Raw genomic sequence first — 17895 nt, 5'->3', positions numbered from 1 at the left:
TGTTTGAACTTCTTAGCCTAGCTCGGATCATGCTTACAGTTTAACGTAGAGGCTTTTGGCTGCTAGCTGGTGTTAGACCAACCACAGGTGGTTTCGCATTGTCTCAGTTAAGGGAAACCAAGACAAACATCTCATCACTACTGTTTGTATGCCCACCAGTACCCTGACCCTGCTTGCTTGGTGTTTGTTGCATCACATGCTAGTAGCTTTTAGGTGGCAATGCATATTAACCCTCACAAACCATTTGCTTATGCTTATTGCATTTTATTTTCTTTTTCCTTTTCCCTGTATTTGATGTCTGTTCTGTCCCCGATCCCGTGTCCCTTTGTTTCCACTTCATCTCCTTTGCTGCTGCTCTTGTCCCAGGGTGCCATTCGCACCAACCTCTCACTGCATAAGTGCTTTATCAGAGTAGAGGATGAGTTTGGGTCCTTTTGGACTGTTGATGATGAAGAGTTTAAACGTGGCCGTCATATTCAACGAGGCCGTCCTCGAAAATACTGCCCTGATGAAAACTTTGGCGAGCTTGTTGCACAGTAAGAGCTTTTACTTGCTTTAATTTTTTTTTTCTGCTGTTGCTTTGCTTTGCATGATTTACCCATCTCATGTAGACTTGCATTTCACGAAATAGTGACATCACCTTTGCTGCTAAAGAAACTAAATTTTTGGTCGTTATGTGTATTTTGTGTGTCCTACTCTGATAATCCAAATGCCTGTAGTAATAACTCTACTGTGACATGTTTGTTAAAGCATTTATTTATAGAGCAATGTAGACTAAGATAATTATCCGCGCTAGCGCAGATATGCTGCTGTAGACGTGTCAGGAAGACAGATATATGCCAGGAAAGGCTTCAGATAAGTTTTAATTCTGATATTTTCCTTTGCTTTCAATTGTATGCTTTGTTTTGCAACTCTTAATCAGAAAGAGTAAGGTACTTACAAGACAGAAATGCTGAATTCACTTTAAAGAGTTTGAAAATGCAGTGAGACCGGCTGTAAAGATGATAATCAACAGGCCATCATGTGCCTACAACAACCCTGCACCAATATTCCTGGGGCTCCCAAAGCGATTTTCTTTGACCTTTACTTGAAGGCCATCTCTCCAGGACAACTGATCCTTGCTGGTTCCTCTGCAAGGGTCTCAGTTAAGACTCTGCTCACCATGATTTATTCCCACATAAAAAAATAAAAATATGCCCAGTGAGCGATAAAACTTATGGGAGATTTTTTTGCATTGGCACTTTTAACCCAGTTTCTGTTTTGTGTTTCTTTTAATTTTTTTTTCCCCTCTGGTGGAACCAGTGATATTTAGATGCCTCCTAAAGGGAGAGCGGATATGTTCAGCATTCATATCCCTCAAATCTGGCCTCTTACGTAAAGTTGACTAAAATAGGGGTCCAGTGTGGCATACTAGAATATTTTTTATTCAAAGAGCCTTTAGGGCAGCGTGGTGGTTTGCGTGGGCCTCCTGCCCTTGCCGCCTCCGTGCCCACGGACTGTTTGGGGCGATGGTGTGGGCAGCCCCTCGCCGTGGCCACTGCCCATTTGCCTGGCAAGAAATAACACGGCTCAGATCCTCTCTCACCACAGCCCCCGCTGTGCTGGGAGAGACTGCGCTGCCAGCGACTTGGAGAGTAATTTGGATGAAGCACTATTTAAAATGTCCCGTGATGCTTTTGATCGTTGCCTCCTCACGGTGGACCTTTACGTTGTAACTGGCTCCCAGACATGATGAAAATGGGAGGATTTCTCCTGAACGCAGCTAAAATGAGCAGAGATGCCAAGATGTGCTACTAACGCAGGCTAGTAGAACACATGGCGAGGTAACGTCGAGAGATAATGATGTTCCTTATTTAGTAAAGGCAAACATGATAACCATAGCTGAAAACTCAGATAATTTCTTTAAATTAAAAAAAAAAAAAAAAGAGAAACGAAAGAGAACTCGTGTGGAAAACCAGTCTCAGCTCTAGTTTTCTGGTGTGGGAGGAAGCATTACATGCTTGAAACAGTCGCACAGAAGTTGGTTGCATTTAACTCTCCTTTTTATGTTTTTCTTATGCAGTAACCCTTCTCTTATTAAAAACATACAGACCAGCCACACCTACTGCACACCTCTCAATGCTGCTTTACAGGTAAGATTAATGACTGTAGCAAATATGCAACAGAGGCGTGTGTCTTCCCCACTCATTTCAAAATATATTAGCCTTGCTCTAATTAGATATTAAATTTTAATTCCGTTAAACTTTTTTCTTAAGTGCATAAAGCATCATAGTCCCTGGAGGCAAACACATATCAGGCTGCTTCAGCATTAGCTAGATGCTTAGCATTTTGAATATTGTGGCAAAAAAATTAAAAGTTCACTTATTAATATTTATCAGCAGTATCATAATTTCCATCCTCTTATTTCAGAATTTCACTTGAGGCAAAAATACCACAAGTGTAATTACTCTAGCACAGCTATTAATGTGCTGAATGATAGGATACTGCGGCACGTGACCTTCTATTGTTCATGGCTTTAAAGAGAAAGCAGATCATTTTTCCCCCTTTTCTTTTAAGGGCTATTTTTGCATATCTTCCTATTGTTGGTAAAAAATAAACGGTGCAATTCCTATAGAAAAAAAAAAGATAATTTTTATTGGTTTAAGCTGTAATTGTAAGACAAAAATTCTGTTTTTTCACAGTGCAGAAATATACAAAGTGTCAGTGCACAGTTAATAACTTGAAACCTAAAAATGTGCATTTCTCCAGCCCTTTTTCAAGTGCTCTTTTTACCCTGGCAACAAATTCCTGAGTCTAGCTCAAAAACTCCAAGTCAAGTCACTGTTTGCTGTATAAACCAGAGATACAAATGCATTACCGTGCCCTGGATTTGCAGTGGGGTCTGTGGGTTTGTGTGTGGGTTCAAACCTCTTTTATATGGTGTGAATTAATCCAGGAGGCAACACCCTGGTTGGTTGTTGGGAGTTGCTTCTCAAGAAGTTCACTGATGGCCATGGGTATTTGCTTGGGCAATCATGTTTTGTGGAAGGTTTAGAAGACTTCTTTTTTCACAACCAAGAAATAGATTATTTGGAGAAAAATTATATTCTACCTTTCTTCTCAATATTTGAGTTTATGCAGTAACTCCTGGAAAGCCAAGGAAAGCATGTTTAAACGAAGCAACTGTAAATACCATTCATTAGTAACTTATTTTCCCTTGAGTCTTGTGAAGTGTGATTTTTAAAGACTGCTTTGTCTCCTGAATAGTATTAAGATTACAAGCACATTTTACATTCATGAGGCTGAAAGGCAAAAATGAAATGATCCTGCATTTCTTCACATTGTTAACTATGTGACTAATTTCAATTAATATGCTTATCATATGGAACTGTTCGTGTTTTATTTCTGAAACACGTGTCATTGTCGTCATCTCCATCCATTCTTGTCTTTTGTGATAACCTCCAAACTGTTTCCGTTCCCCTCTTTTCCTGGAAGAGCCACGTCCTCTTGCTCCCCCGTAGCATCGTATGTGCTGAGAGAGGAACCTGGGCCCGATTTGCTACCGCTGTGGTCCCTCTAATAAATGGGGGTGAACAGTAATAATTCCACTGAGGCAGGTTCTCTTTTAGGGTGAAAATACAGCAGCAGGTTCCTCACTTCTCTCCCCTCCATTGGATTTTGGAGGCAAAATCCCAGTGGATGCTCTGGTGCTGCTGGGGGTCTGGAGGAAGCCGTGCAGGTGGCGACTGCTGGGTGGGTGGTTTGGACCTTGGGCAACGAATTCCTCTGGGACACAAGGACACTTTACCTGCCAGTGCCTACATTCAGTCTAATTAATAATTAATAAGCAGTGTTCCCCCAGCTTTTGTGGGCATCTGGGAAGACCTGCTCCTTGAACATCCCCTTGAGCACCACAACCGCCTCTCCACTGGCCAGGGAATGCACAGGGGACTGTGTGCTGCCAGGCTGTGGTTTCTTTTCCTGTGGGGTGGCAGAGCTGCCCCTCTCCTTCACCCAGACCCCTCTGACATCTCCTCTATCTGTTTTCCCTCGCGGCCAGGGAGAAGAAGCAGCTCTCTCCCCCCTCTGTCTGTGGAAGGTATGGGGACTTCTGCTCTCACCAGTGTTCTCTCTTCCCAGCGGGTCAACAGGGGCTCCCAAAACATCCCCCTCCCTTATTACTGTCTTCATAGCAGATACTCCTTGTGTCCCACCTCTCCCCCAGTAAATTGCTATACTGCAATTACAAGTTATCACTGTGGGTGAAGAACTTGAGTCATTATTTTGCCAAGTGCAGGAAATGTGAACCGTTTTTCGCATCCCCTAATCACAATGAGTTTGCCGGTTGTTGAATCAAGAAGATAAAAATAATCCTCCCCGTCAGAATAGCTTTTGTAATCACGTGTGACACATAGGCTACACATGGAGAGGTCAACATAAGGAAGAATAAAAGGGGCTGTGCTCCTGAAGATGTTGTAGTGAGGGCTGGTCCTGCCCTCCCTTCCCATCCTGTCTCCCTCCACCCTGTCTCTGGCTGTGCTTGCCTGGAAAGAACTGCCGGCTCGGCAACAAGCGAGGAGTTTTGTCCCACAAATTAGGAGCAGGCTGAGAGCATTTGGTGGGGAGTACGTTTGCATGGATTCCCCTCCCACAGGCAGGGTTTGCATCATGCAGACCCAGCCTGATGGATTTTTTTGCTCGGCCACTGCAGCCAGCTGACCTCCCCCAGGAGAAGGTCAAGCACTGCCGAGCCAGCGCCTGTGGTTCTCTGTCGCGGACACAGCTCAGAGAGCCATGGATGATGTCAGCCAGATCTGGCTGGGATGGGTGAAATGGTTAAATGTCCTTCCAGTCCCTGAGCACTACAGCCTCAGACAGCCTTGCCTCCCATCCCCATGCCTCTCATTCCAGTACCTCCCATCCCCACCAGACAGTGGGCTCCTCCGGGGCTTGGGGTTTCTGCGCTCCCACTGCTGCCGCGCCGGACACAGGACTGTGCCATCAACATGAGCTAATGCTGACGCACAGTAAATATTAACAGGCAGAATGGTGGGAATCAGAAGCAAAATATTTAACAGTTCATTCCCTTCCTACAAAGATTTCCATTTAGAAAGTTAACTCCAGTGTGCCTCTGCACAGTGTTTCTTTATAACAAGGAAAGATGGAAATAAAATGGTAAGATCTGTAATAGCTGAGGTAAGAGCTGAGTTGCTGAGGTTTAAAAAATTCCACATGGACTGATTCAGCTCTCAGGTATATCAGTGAACTCAGACTGATCCAGTTAGTGCTAACTGCAGCCTCACACGTGTGTCCCAAACTCAGTGATGCTGCGCTCCTGCTTGGTGCCTGCTCACTCCAGTGGGAAGGGGTTATCAGCTGAGCCAGTTCTAATTTTTTCCCAATTTCATTAAAAACAAAGCCCAAACCTAAGCCACAAAAAATACCCCGAAGCCCCAAACATAATTTTGCAAAGGGAAAATAGGGAAAGGACACTTTTTTTTTCCAGGGGGTGTAATTGCAAATAGGGAATGGAAAGCTCCGTCCTCTCACAAGCCAATACAGCTATGAATGCTTAAACCCAGATGTAAATGATGTTAAATTTCCCTTGGTGGAATCAGGGTAATACCTATTAGAAAGCACAATATTTAAAAAAAAATGTAATTGCAAATAATGTAAATGTGGAGAATATTTTGGAAGAAGTGAGCATGTTGTGCAATGTATAAAAACGTTAGTTATGTCTCTTCATGGATTTGTTTGTGTCCTTGGCAGGCTTCAATGGCTGAGAACAGTATACCTCTATACACTACTGCTTCCATGGGAAATCCCACTCTGGGCAATTTAGCCAGTGCGATGAGGGAAGAGCTCAATGGTGCAATGGAGCATACGAACAGTAACGGGAGTGACAGCAGTCCAGGACGTTCCCCTATGCAAGCGATGTGAGTACGGCACAGGCGCACGCCTGGTCCAGGTGTTGTCTTACCATCTGCTCAAGTGTGACTCTGGAGACCTTCCTGGTTCTTTCCCAAGGTTCATGGATGTAGCAGCAAGACCAGACCTCTCCATCTGAGGACATGATTGGGGTGATTAGAACATAAAAGAGCCATTTACCGGTTTCCACATAAAACTGATCAGTTCAACCCAGCCTAACAAGCACATGGGGCTGTAAATCATTCACTTGTTTACAATTCTCTTCTTTAAACCTTGCAAAACCCCATAGGCAACTATGTTTCTTGGAGAAAAAAATGTGCTTTCTCTCCCCTTTGGTCCACGTGATGAGCACGGCCAGTGGGGCAGAGCTGGGAAATGGGCTTGTTTGGCGGGTCCGGAAAAAACCACTCAACGCACAATGGTCTTGCTAAGCATTAACGTGAAGGTCCGTGTGATTTATAGATTGCTCTTAAAATATCAAAAGGAGAATTAATAGGGGCATTATAGCAACAGACGGCGGTGTAATGAGTGCGCCTATAACCACATGAAGTGGCGGGGGCTCGCTGTCCCTGCTCAACACGAGCGGCACCCGGGCAGCGAGCTGGTGCAGGAAAGGGTAAGGCAGGAAGGGTGTGATGCCCCGATGGGTGTGTGCGGTATTTATGGGGTGATGGAGTGAGTTTGCAAAGCTGTAAACTCCCCCCTCCTCTCAGCTTACACACCGGGTAATTGGCGGCTGGTGAGGAAACCGGAGTTTATAAGTCCTGTCGTTCTCCCAAAACTCGACGGAGCAGTTGGGTACCTGTGAGTGACCGTGCACAGGAGCTGCACTGCCTGTCTTCTCCCTGCTCCTTAAAACAGGCTGTAAAATTACTGGCTGCCTTACCACGGCTCACATTACACATTAAAAAGGGAACTAATTTGTAGTCTTTTACTTCAAAGTAATTTGAATAAGGGATTTACAAAAGTAAGTCTAAATCAAAAAGTAGAAAAAACATTAACCTAATACCACGATAGTAATTAGTTGTGAAACTAATTAGCATTTAATGGCAAAAAAGTTTCCCACCTGCATAATGTGTTGTCAGAGGGGAGGGGGCACGAAGGAATCTGAGGCTCTGCATACTTTGATATTGCAGCATTTTAAATCAGTGCACAAAGTGCTTTGAAAAAAAAATCTTTAAAGATGGCAACATTCATTTTTAATTAATAATTAATTTAAACATTGTCTTTTACCATTTACTTCAAAACATTCAAATAATGTGTTTAGCTTTTCCAGTGATTGTTTGTGCAGTATTAATTATCTCTCCCAGAGTAACGTTGCATGACACACTTTCCGTCTCTCACAGACGGATTCATCTCGAGGCAGTTTTAGTCACAATTCGTTATCCTCTGCCCGTGACCACGCAGGGCCGGCGTGAAGGAGGAGTGGAGGGACATGGCTTCTCTCCAGAAACAAGACTTCTCCCAAGGGTTTCTCCTGGCCTAACAGACAGGGATGAATGTTTATGATGTTGCGTTAATCCAAGTAATTATTTTTTTGCAAGTTCAAGGCTAGTGCAGTTCATGCACTTCTCATTTCACCTAAGGTTTCCTTGTCTTTGAAGAGACTGTGAGGAGGGAAAAATAACCGAGTTGAAACAGGCTAGGACATCTTCCAGAACTGTGCATAGCTGTGGCCTTTGTTGCACTTAATAATCGTCTCTTAGCACATTGATACCAAGGTGAGGGGCACAGAACAAATACTGGAGAGAGAGGAGGTCGGGGGAGTGATGCCTCATTTTCATTATACACCAGAAAATCCAATTTTCTGTTGTAATATGGAAATGATTGTTTCCTGAGTGTTTTCATTTTCTCAGAATTGATAATATATGTGTTCTCTGCTGAACATTTCTTTTTGCTTAAGTAAAATGTAGCTGGGTGATGTTCCAATACCGGCCTCGGAGCTTCCCCATTATAATGGTGTTTCTAAGTAGTTTGAAGGGATCTAAAGCCAGAGCACCATTCAAACGTCACGGGGTTTTACCCTGTTCACTAAACAAAATCACAAGTCAACAGCAAATTTCCAGACACTATGAAACCTTTAATTTTTCATGCTCCTGCTTTGTTAACAACATTTTCATTTTTTTTTCTCAGAACAGATTTCCTTGTCATAATGCAAATTATTTTTTAAACAATTTCAATATATTAGGAGTCAAGCTTTAAACTTTATTGTAAGGTTTAAAGGACCTTGTTAACATGACAGCTAAGAAGTCTAACACTTTAGCTGAAGTCTTATTACCACTCATTCGTTTCCTTTTTATGACACATTGAACCACAGCTAGGGTGGGTTTTTTTCCCTTCTCTCTCCCTCCTTTTGAAACACTAGAAAGTAGTCGCATAATTACAGCTTGGGGACATAACACTTTCATCCTGATATGCTCCAAAGGTAGCCACAAAGCAAACTACTCCATGCTGTGTGCACCACCAGAACTCAGTGGCTTTAAACAACAGTCAGCTTTATTAAAAACTCCTCTGTTCCCAGAGTGGACAAACAAAAGAATTACTCAGATGTGAAAAGAAGGGGAATCTGTGTTCAGCAAGGTTATTTATTGTTAACCCCTTCTGGAGTCTTGGGCATCTACTTAAAAGGAATGTGCTGAATTTCTGCCGCTATAAAAACAGAAACGGGAAACCCTTTCTTTTCTTTTCCTTGTTCCCCCCACTGCTTTCTTTTTTTCTTTTTGCCTAACCCAGCATTTGCCTTTTCTGTAATTCATCAGACTGAATTCTTTAGTCTGTAAAGGAAGTTTTCCTTCCCCAATTTGGGGGTTTGGTGAGGTGGTACATAAAGATTCAGACTTACTTGACAGGATACAAAAGTCTCCCTTTGCCTTTGAGATTATTTAAGCTTATTTATTTTTGCTCAGAAATGTTTGAGCAAAATCACAGATTTGTGAAGGTTTCTTCCTCACATGCCATTTTGTGGTTACAGCTGACAGAGTACACAAGGAGCTGAATTTTTTGGTGTTGTTTTCCTTGCAGCTCTCTCCCTGGGGGGTGCATTACCCAGATAGCCTTGTCATTTGGGGGATGGAGGTTTGGCCAAGCTCGCTGTCTGATGTTTGTGCAACACGTGAGGTGCTGGAGGAGGCTGGTGTGGCTCTGCTCCCTGCGGCTTTGTCTCGCCTGGGGTCGAGCAGCCCTTTTCATAACTTGGTGCTTGCTTCTCACACCTCAAGTTTTGTTTTTTGACTTCTGGGAATCACACCAAACCTCAAAGAGAACCTCAGTTAAAACCACCTGCTTTCACCTGCTTTCATAACAAAACCAGAAGAGGGGCAGAGTTTGCTTTGGAAAGATTTGGGGACTTTAAAATGAGCTTTCACAGATTTTGGATGGTTGTGAATGCAGTGAGCACCTGTCTTAACAGCTGGCACCTGAGGTGGTGGGGATGTGTTGGGGCACTGGGCAGCCTTTGGAGGAACTCCAGTCCACGTGCCAAGGCCACCTCCTCTGCACGTGATATGCGCTCTCCTCTGCCCTTTGAAAATTTCCCATCTGTGTTTTCAAAAATAGTACTTTAAAAAAATAAATCAGCCCAGCAGCAGCATCAAAACCAGAAAGCAAAAAAGCAAGACTTTGACATTAAAACAGCAGTAAAAAAGATCACTGCCATACAGGCCGTGAAGCACAGGCTTTATCAGGCTCTCTGTGCAGCCACTCTTTCCCCGTTTTTCTTCTGTTTTTCATTTCATGTTTTCTTCCAAGTGAGGGGCCCCACAGCCTATTCATAATGTAAGTTTTTCAAGTTGCAGGTAGTCAGCATGGTTTAATGTTTGCTGGGACCATGAGATGCAGGGAGGGATAGCACATGAACACCTCTGACATGACAGTCTGCTTGCAAGATATATGCTTATGCCACTTCTTAACCTCTGATACTTTCATTGTCTCCTCCCACTCTTTTTTTTACCTCTCCTTTTTCACTAGTTAGGTCTAAACTGTATGAGCGATGCTCTCTGTGTAATTTTTGCAAAAAGTCTGTGACATGCAGAGGAACCTCTTTGCTCCCAGATATGTGTTGATAGGACACAAACTAGTGAATTTGAAGGGAAAAGATGTGTGTACATGGATACTGCATCACTTCTCCCCACCGTTCCTTTGTTGGATGAGTCAGAAGGTGCAGTTAATACTTTAGTATTGATCCAGCACTTTACAACTGAAGAAGCTGAAACATGCAGGGACTTGAAAGGCATTCGCAGCTCATGTTAGAAATGTCTGTAGTCAGCAAGTTAGATACTTCCTAAACTGATCCAGGCTCAAACTGAAATAAATAAATAGGGTACAAGGGTACAACTGGCTCACTCAGAGTAGGCAGAATTACCTTTGGTTTGTCCATGGATGCTGAGTACATTTTCTCTGTGCAGTGATTTATCCTCGCTGTCCGTGCATGCAGCAGAGTACAAACAGTGTTGTCCTTCTTATCCACACAAAACATAAAATACAGTGCAGCTATTTTAAATCATTTATTTTAAAACAAAGCTGTTCAAGCACAGAAAAAGTTCTTACACGGAAGGTTTGTGCTTCAGGTTGTGTTTCCATGTTGTCTACGTGAAAGGGTTAAATCAGCCTGCACAGCATAAAAACGAGTCTTGGAGGTGGATATCAACTCAATGAGAGACAGAGTGGGACTTGAACTCATTAACACTTTATTTTAAGGGATTGCCTACAACATCAATTATTTAGGAAGCAAACAGGGTCTCCATCGCTGTGTCACATTATTAATACTTGGTAATGTCAATAAAATCCTGCTTTCCTATAAAGTCCCACCAACAAGACACTATTGACTCACATGGCTATTTTACATTTCAAAAGCTGCCTAACAAAAAAAAAAGGCATTAAAAAAAAAGGTAATTTGTATTTGTATAGGATTTGTTGTAAATATGATTTACGAACAACATTTTTCAATTGTTATCGTACCCGTTTTGAATGACCAAGCCCCGTTCCCCTGCGGGTTATTCATGTGCTTTGCTGTAATGAGAAATTTGGCAGATCTCATCTCTTTAGTACATCCTTGTGCCCACCGTGAGCTGGGGATCATGTTCTGCCTTGTTTACAGCTGACAGTGTTATTATTCTCGTTAGGACTGTGCTTTCTTATCATATTGTTGTGTTGAGCGAGCCTTTTCCTCTCTGTTTGTGTTTCCTGGCAGGGCTTTTCTTCCCTTATTGACAGTTTGTAAAAATATGCATTAATTTGGAGTTTAAAGCATGTATCATGGTGTCTCTTTGCTGTGTTTGCTTGAAGTTGATTAATGATAGAACCTCACTTGGGGTCGTCCTCTGGAGAGTTGTCTCACAGGTTCTGCATGTTAACGAGAGACGCTGCACACACAGCGAGCGATGATTAGCCCAGCCTGGCGGGCTGGCAGGCCGCTGCTTTCCCATCCGGATGCTTATTCCGCTTATTTATCCAAAGATCATATTAACTTAATGTGTCAGCTGAGAGCGTTTTCTCTCGATCCCAAGACGGAAACCCTATCGAGGTGCTCCTCCCAGAGTGTTTTCCCGGGGAAGCTGAGTGCTGCCCGCCTGGCGTAGCCTTCGTAGAATCCTAGAGTCATTAAGCTTGGAAAAGGGCTCTTAAGATCATCAAGTCCAGCCATTAACCCAGCACTGCCAAGCCCACCCCTAAACCATGTCCCTAAGTGCCACATCCATGTGTTTTCTTAACACTTCCATGGATAGTGACTGTACCACTGCCCTGGGGGCAGCCTGTTCCAATGTTTGACCACTCTTTCAGTGAGGAAATTTTTCTTAATATCCAGTCTAAAGCTCCCCTGGTGCAACTTGAGGCTATTTACTCTTGTTCTGTCAATGGCTACCTGGGAGAAAGTGCTTGGCTTCCATGGCTGGTGCAGAAGTTAAGGGACTCCTGCTTGGTGACCTGGAGCTCTTAGACTGGTCCCACCCAGTCTGAACCCCCCAAACCACCTTTCTCCCCAACCTACCTGTGCTGTCAAAACCATTTTTTAACGAGCAGTTTGGTGATTGACCATCTCTTTGTTTTCCCAGGCACCCCGTGCATGTCAAAGAAGAACCATTAGACCCAGATGAAAATGAAGGCCCTCTATCCTTAGTGACAACAGCCAACCACAGTCCAGATTTCGATCACGACAGAGATTATGAAGACGAACCTGTAAATGAGGACATAGAATGAGTATGTCTGACATCGTTACCCTGAGAATGAAGATTGGAAGAACACGTCAAAACTTAGCTGTGAAATCTCTCCATTATTGTACAGTCTGGAGAATTCTCAGTCCACTTTGACAACTATGAAATATGTTAACTCTTAGTGCCATCAAGTATCCCATTTGGGAGTATTTTTGATTTTTCTACTTTTTGTTGAAAAAAGGAATTTGTACTCTGTGCATTGGATGGACTTGTTTGGTACTTGGGATTTTCCTCTCTTACAGTCAACATCAGTGTTGTAAATTTGCTAAACTGATTCACTTGCATTTAGCAGCCAGCTGTGGACTGCAGGTCCTGCCAATTTTGGACACTTGAGGACATCAAACTGAGCATGTACACCTGAACTGCAGATCAAGTCTTTGCCCAGATTTTAAGGATTCCAATGGACAACATATTTGCACAGTACTGCATGTTGATTATCACTGCCTTTACTCCATTTTTTTTGTTTTTTTTTTGGTTGGTTTTTTTTTTTTTTTTTTGCTTCCATTTGGGATGGGGAAGGCCTGTGTGTGCACGTGTGTGGGTATGTGTGTGTGCGTGTGAGCGTGTATATCGGGGAGGGGTTCAAAGAAAAAATTATCCCAAACTTTTTAATGTATTGCTTTTATTCCCCCGCCCCACTTCTCCTCTACCATTTTAAGTTCTGACCTCAGGCCTCATCTGGGCCCAGGGCCTCTTGGAGGCTTTCAACGTTTTCTGTACTTTGTGATGAATGTTAATAGGTGTTTTTATTATACGAAGCTGAATGTCATTGAATTGTTTGTAGTTTTTTCTGTCATTCATTCCAGTTTCCTTCAGATGCCACCATGTTTTCTTTAGCTATGGAAAACATTCCATTTCGGTGTCTCCTTTTTTGTTGTTGTTGTTTTTTGAAAAGGTCCCAAATGCTGCACGATACATGTGGAAGGGTTGTCCAACGGAGAGAGAGGAACGAAGTACTGCAAGAATGAGAATGAATGACAGATGAACATAGAAACACTGTAGGAAGCAACACAGATTCATTCCACAAAGCAGTATTTTTAATATATTTTTGTTTTGTTTGGGTTTTTTGATTTCTTTTCCTTTTTTTTTTTTTGGCAGCAACGGTGAATATTAGCAAATGCCACAAAACTGAACAGCACAAAGAAATATATGCAGCACCAACAGAGTTCACTTTTAGTAGAGAATGAATAGTACAGTGGCAGGTTCTCGGTTGTTTAACACGAGTTCTTAATGGGTCAACAAATCTTTCTGGAATATCTGAGATTACCGAGATGGGCACCTATACATTTATTATTACAATCTTTTTTTTTTTTTTTTAGCATTTTTGCATTTGCATTTGCAAATAGTGGTTGGAAAGATGACTTCATTAAATTGTTATTGTATGTGGGTGATGTTTCACGGTTAAACATCAGTTCAGGATTGCTTGGTGGCATTAATCTGTTTGAATACAAATTAGATTTCAGATTGAACTTGTTACGGGAGTTAATAAGGACGGAGCCCCACTAATGCTAAAGTGTTAATTTTCAGCTGTGCAAATCCAGTACTGCAGTTACGATTGTTATGCAATATTACACCAGCCAGTATGGAAACCTCGCCGTAGGAGACGGGAGAGCCAGGAGAGAATTCGCGCCGGGGCTTGTTAGGGCAAAACTGGCAAAGCTCTGCGAAGCAAACACGACATACAAAATCTGTTGTGATAGGTCAGTAAACCTCGGTCACCAAACACCTACACGTTTGCATTCTGCAACCACTTTTCTGTCACTCATTTATTTATGTAGGACTGTAGCTTTTTTTTTTTTTAATTATTATTTCAAAAAGCCTTTCAGAGCTTAATTTATATTCTTCTTTGAACCTTTTTTTTTTTCCTAAAATTACCAAAGATATTACACAAAGGTAAATTATGTTCTCTGTTATATGCTTTATCTTATGAAGCCAAATATCCTCTTATTGTTGATCAAAGGAGGTTGAAGAATTTAGAGGGAAATGACAAGATGTGGGCTATTGCTAACCTGAGAGGGAAACTGCTCCTTTATTCTAGAAAATTTAGAAGGCCAAGTAGATGTCTGAACCAAAGTTGTTACTTTTTATTTGCAATTCTTTACAGTGACCAAAATGAAAGTCTGTAAAGAGGAATCGAGGAGAGCTTTTGAGGCTAAAACTAGAAATCAGTGTTACTGGTGGAGCTACGAGAAGGGAGCTGGAGAAAGCAAAGACACAGTTATTTCACGGAAAATTAGAGTATCAGATAAAGGAGACAGTTTAATAAAACACAGAAGAGAACAGAAAAGCTCCCACAATTTAACTGGACGACATAATAGTATTTCTAGAATTTAAAAAAATAATTTTTTGGTCTTTGGTTCTACAGATTGTGTGCCACTTCTGTTCCGGGACTGTGCTGGGATGACTGCTTTAATTTTGGTTGATCTTGGCACATTTGCTCAGTTTTGTTTAGTTTTTGGTCAGCATTTTTCATAAGGAAATAACACTCCTGTCCACTCATAAGCTTTGGTACAAGAAATTTTATTGGCAGTTACTTTTATAAACCTCAACTCTGCTTTCTGTTTCAAAAAGACAAGGAAAAAAAAAAAAAGAAAAAAAGGGCAGTCTGTGGTCATTTGGAAACATTTTTTTTTTTTTATTGGTTTAAATTATATCCAGGCAGCTTCGTGACGTGCCGGCGGTAGCCAGACAGGGATCATGAGAATTGAGCCCTGTGCTTCTAAACTGAGTGGTTTGCTGGTTAGTTCGGTATTCAGAAGGGGGATAAAAATCTGGTAGATTAGTTCATTCTCAGCATGTGTAGCTAGACATGAGTAAAGATAACAGCATGAGAAACTGTTAGTACGCATACCTCAGTCCAAACTGTTAGGGAATGAGTAAATAAAAAATACATTTCACTCAGTTGCACTTAGTTGTATGTCTTGCATGCTTAGTCTAAAGACTGTAGCAAAAATTAAAAAAAATAAAAAAAGAGAAAAAGAAATAAAAAATTAGAGTTTAACATATCTGGCAGGTGTTGCAGCCTTGCAGAAGAACCAACTGAAAATCTCAGGCTTTACATCAAGCAAACTTCACTATGATTTTTACAATTCTGATTCTGTATCCCTTTGGATATACAGTTGCTTCTTTAGGGAGGGGTTTATTATGTTGTACATATATATCCCACTGTGTCTGTGTGAGCCTTTGTCTTTTGGGGGGAGGGTGGGGAGGGAGGAAAAGGTGGAAAGGTCCTTTTTTTAGATATCATTCCTCAAAAGGAATAAATGCAGACCTGTTTGTCAAAACACCTTTTGCTTTTTGTGCAACTGCTTTATATTAACTATACTAAAAAAAAATAGCTTTGAAAAAAAAAAAACTACTGTATGTAATGGAATTGCAGAATACGCTGCACATGTATTTTATTTAGTTATCCTTGCTTTAAGAATATTGGATGACATTTGCTGACATGTGGGAGAAAATCCCTGACTTTTTTTTTCAGCTTTTAAATTGTAACATAGTTGACAGATTTTTTTTTTCTCCTGTTATCATTGATCGAAGCATTTTTGTACAGTTTTTGTGTTTAAGCTGGTTTTTTTGATACTTTCCCACCCCTTCTGTTATCTTACCACTGCCTTTTCTGGCTGTCTTAAACAAAGTTCATATATTTGAAAGGAAAAAAAAAAATCGTTTAAAAAAAAAATGTTTTTCTCCTGCTGCAGTAAATATTTTGCATGATGAATTCCAGGGTCACACTTTCAAAGTTTATCAGTGAAGTAGTGATTAATAATGGGGAGTGTCAAACTATTGAACTTTTTGTATAAAAAAACAAAAAAAAAACTTTACAAGGTGCCAAGATGTAAAGACAATTTGTTACATGTTTTTTTTCTCAAAGAAAAGCGTACATTATGAAAGTAGTACCATGTATCAGGTAAATCGCTGTCAGGAATGAGAGTCAAAGCCTTCCTTGTCCACAAAAAAAAAAAAAAGTTTGTAAATGTAAAACCTGTTAGGTTTCCGCATCCAACTAGAAGTGAAATGAAAAAAAAAATAAATAAAATAAAAATCAAGGCTTATGTAGAACAAGTGACCACAAAAAAAAAAAATGACCTTTTTTTGATTCTCACTCGCAAGAGTCCCACTGCAGGTCCTACACCTCCCCTCCCCTGGAGCTCAGCTTCAGGAAGAGATCGGGGCAGGGATGCTGGTTCTACAAATATTGCAGATCATTAGATATTTTATATATACACATACATAAATATATATATATATAAAGTTTTTTAAAATAATTTTGAACTATTGTAGTTTTCAGATCGCCAATAATCTCACGTTCATTATAGCATGGGAGAAAAAAAAAAAACCAAACGTGTTTAAACTCTTTTGGAATCCTTTGGTACCTTTGGTTAATGAACTCAGAGTGATTTTTTTAGATGTTTCAGAAGTCATTTAGTATTCTAGTCTTGCGAGGTGAATTTGCAGTTCAGGACTGCATTTTAATGGGCCCAGAACAGGCAACCAAGTATCTTCTACCCATAAGCCTTGATGAAAATGGTACAGTCCAGACTGTTAGCATGGTGCTTCGTGTGTATGTGCTGCCAGTAACAAGATTTTTTTTTTTTTTTTGATAAGGCATAAAAGAAACTCATTCCTTACATCAACTGTAATTCCATCATTCCATGTCTGTTGATACAGACAATAAAAAATGTTGTGTAGTCAGTACTAATTACTGACATTATAGCATTCTCAAATGCAATAAAAATGCTGGTTGTTCACACTGGTAATGCGAGTTGCCATGTCCGAAGTTCTTGTTTTGTTGTTCCCCCTCCCAGTGACCCTGGTGTCACATCCCATGGCCCCAGTGCTGATCCATGGAGCAGCTGGTTGCTCCTCACCCATGTCCCAGCACGTTCATGGACAGTCTCATGGTGTCCCCAACCACATCTGAGTACAAGACACTTTAATGGGGGTTTCATGGTCAGTCTGGACAAGGCAGTTGGTTGAGGCTTGAGCACAGGAAGCCACCGGAAGGAAGACACTGTCATTGAAAGGATTCATCCACTTTTCCAAGAAAGTCCATCACTTTTATCCATTGGGGTCCCAGGGAGTTGATAACTTGTCTTCTCATTGGATTCTGCTTCAAATCATGAAGGAGGGGGTTTGAGGCCTCATCCTGCACCTCTTTCCCAGTGCAGTGCTGTAACAGGAAAGGCACTGCTGGCTTTGGTAGGAAGGGTTGGGATCACACATTGCACCCCTCTCAAAAGGGGTTTGTAGGGTCAATCCCATGGGCCACAAAACCATGGGGAGCAAGGTCCCAAGTCGTGCTATCACCCAAGACAAACTTTGAAGGAAAAACCCATCTTCTTTAGCATAAGCACACATTTATTTTCTTCATCAAGTTTTATAAAGAAAAATAAAATGTTTAATAACTAGCATTAGCAGCAAACTGAAATTTCAGAGGAGAGATTTTTCATGAATAATTCATTAAAATTTCACATCTGCAAGATTAGTCATCCAAATAAAATGCTAATGTCAAAAACATGCACCGTCTATAATATTCTCATCAAGAAATCTTTTTGCATATAATGATAAATGCTTAAATTAGTACAAATGATTTTATAAAAATATTCTATCATAAAATTATACCAGATTACTTTTTTTTTTGGGGGGGGAGTGCTGGGGGGTAGAATCTTTGCACACTCATTATAGTGTGTCTCCAAATGGTATTGACTGGTAGATTTTAATAATCAAAATATAGAAAATAAGATTTGGGTTTGGTTGTGTGTTGCACTTTTATCACTAG

At 41.2% G+C, this 17895-nt stretch overlaps 1 protein-coding gene across 27 annotated transcripts in view; it reads left to right on the top strand.

Annotated features, from left to right (window-relative positions):
* FOXP1 (forkhead box P1) overlaps positions 1-16720 on the top strand; it is a 382197-nt gene extending 365477 nt beyond the window's left edge. For 22 of the 27 annotated variants that reach the window (XM_017829858.1, XM_017829853.1, XM_017829855.1 and 19 more), the window contains 4 exons: positions 2063-2132; positions 4040-4078; positions 5749-5915; positions 11958-16720. In XM_017829858.1, the coding sequence (XP_017685347.1) occupies positions 2063-2132; positions 4040-4078; positions 5749-5915; positions 11958-12102 (421 nt within the window). In that variant the 3' untranslated portion in view covers positions 12103-16720. The remainder of the gene's footprint in view (positions 1-2062; positions 2133-4039; positions 4079-5748; positions 5916-11957) is intronic. The other 5 variants (XM_017829873.1, XM_017829876.1, XM_017829875.1 and 2 more) reach the window with 1 other exon arrangement.
* Positions 16721-17895: the final 1175 nt, after the last annotated feature.

The sequence above is a fragment of the Lepidothrix coronata genome, unplaced genomic scaffold (genome assembly GCF_001604755.1).
Source record: "Lepidothrix coronata isolate B3197 unplaced genomic scaffold, Lepidothrix_coronata-1.0 Scaffold170, whole genome shotgun sequence".
NCBI lineage: Eukaryota > Metazoa > Chordata > Aves > Passeriformes > Pipridae > Lepidothrix > Lepidothrix coronata.
The sequence above is the reverse complement of the archived record's forward strand: the minus strand, read 5'-3'. Positions and strand labels throughout refer to the sequence as shown.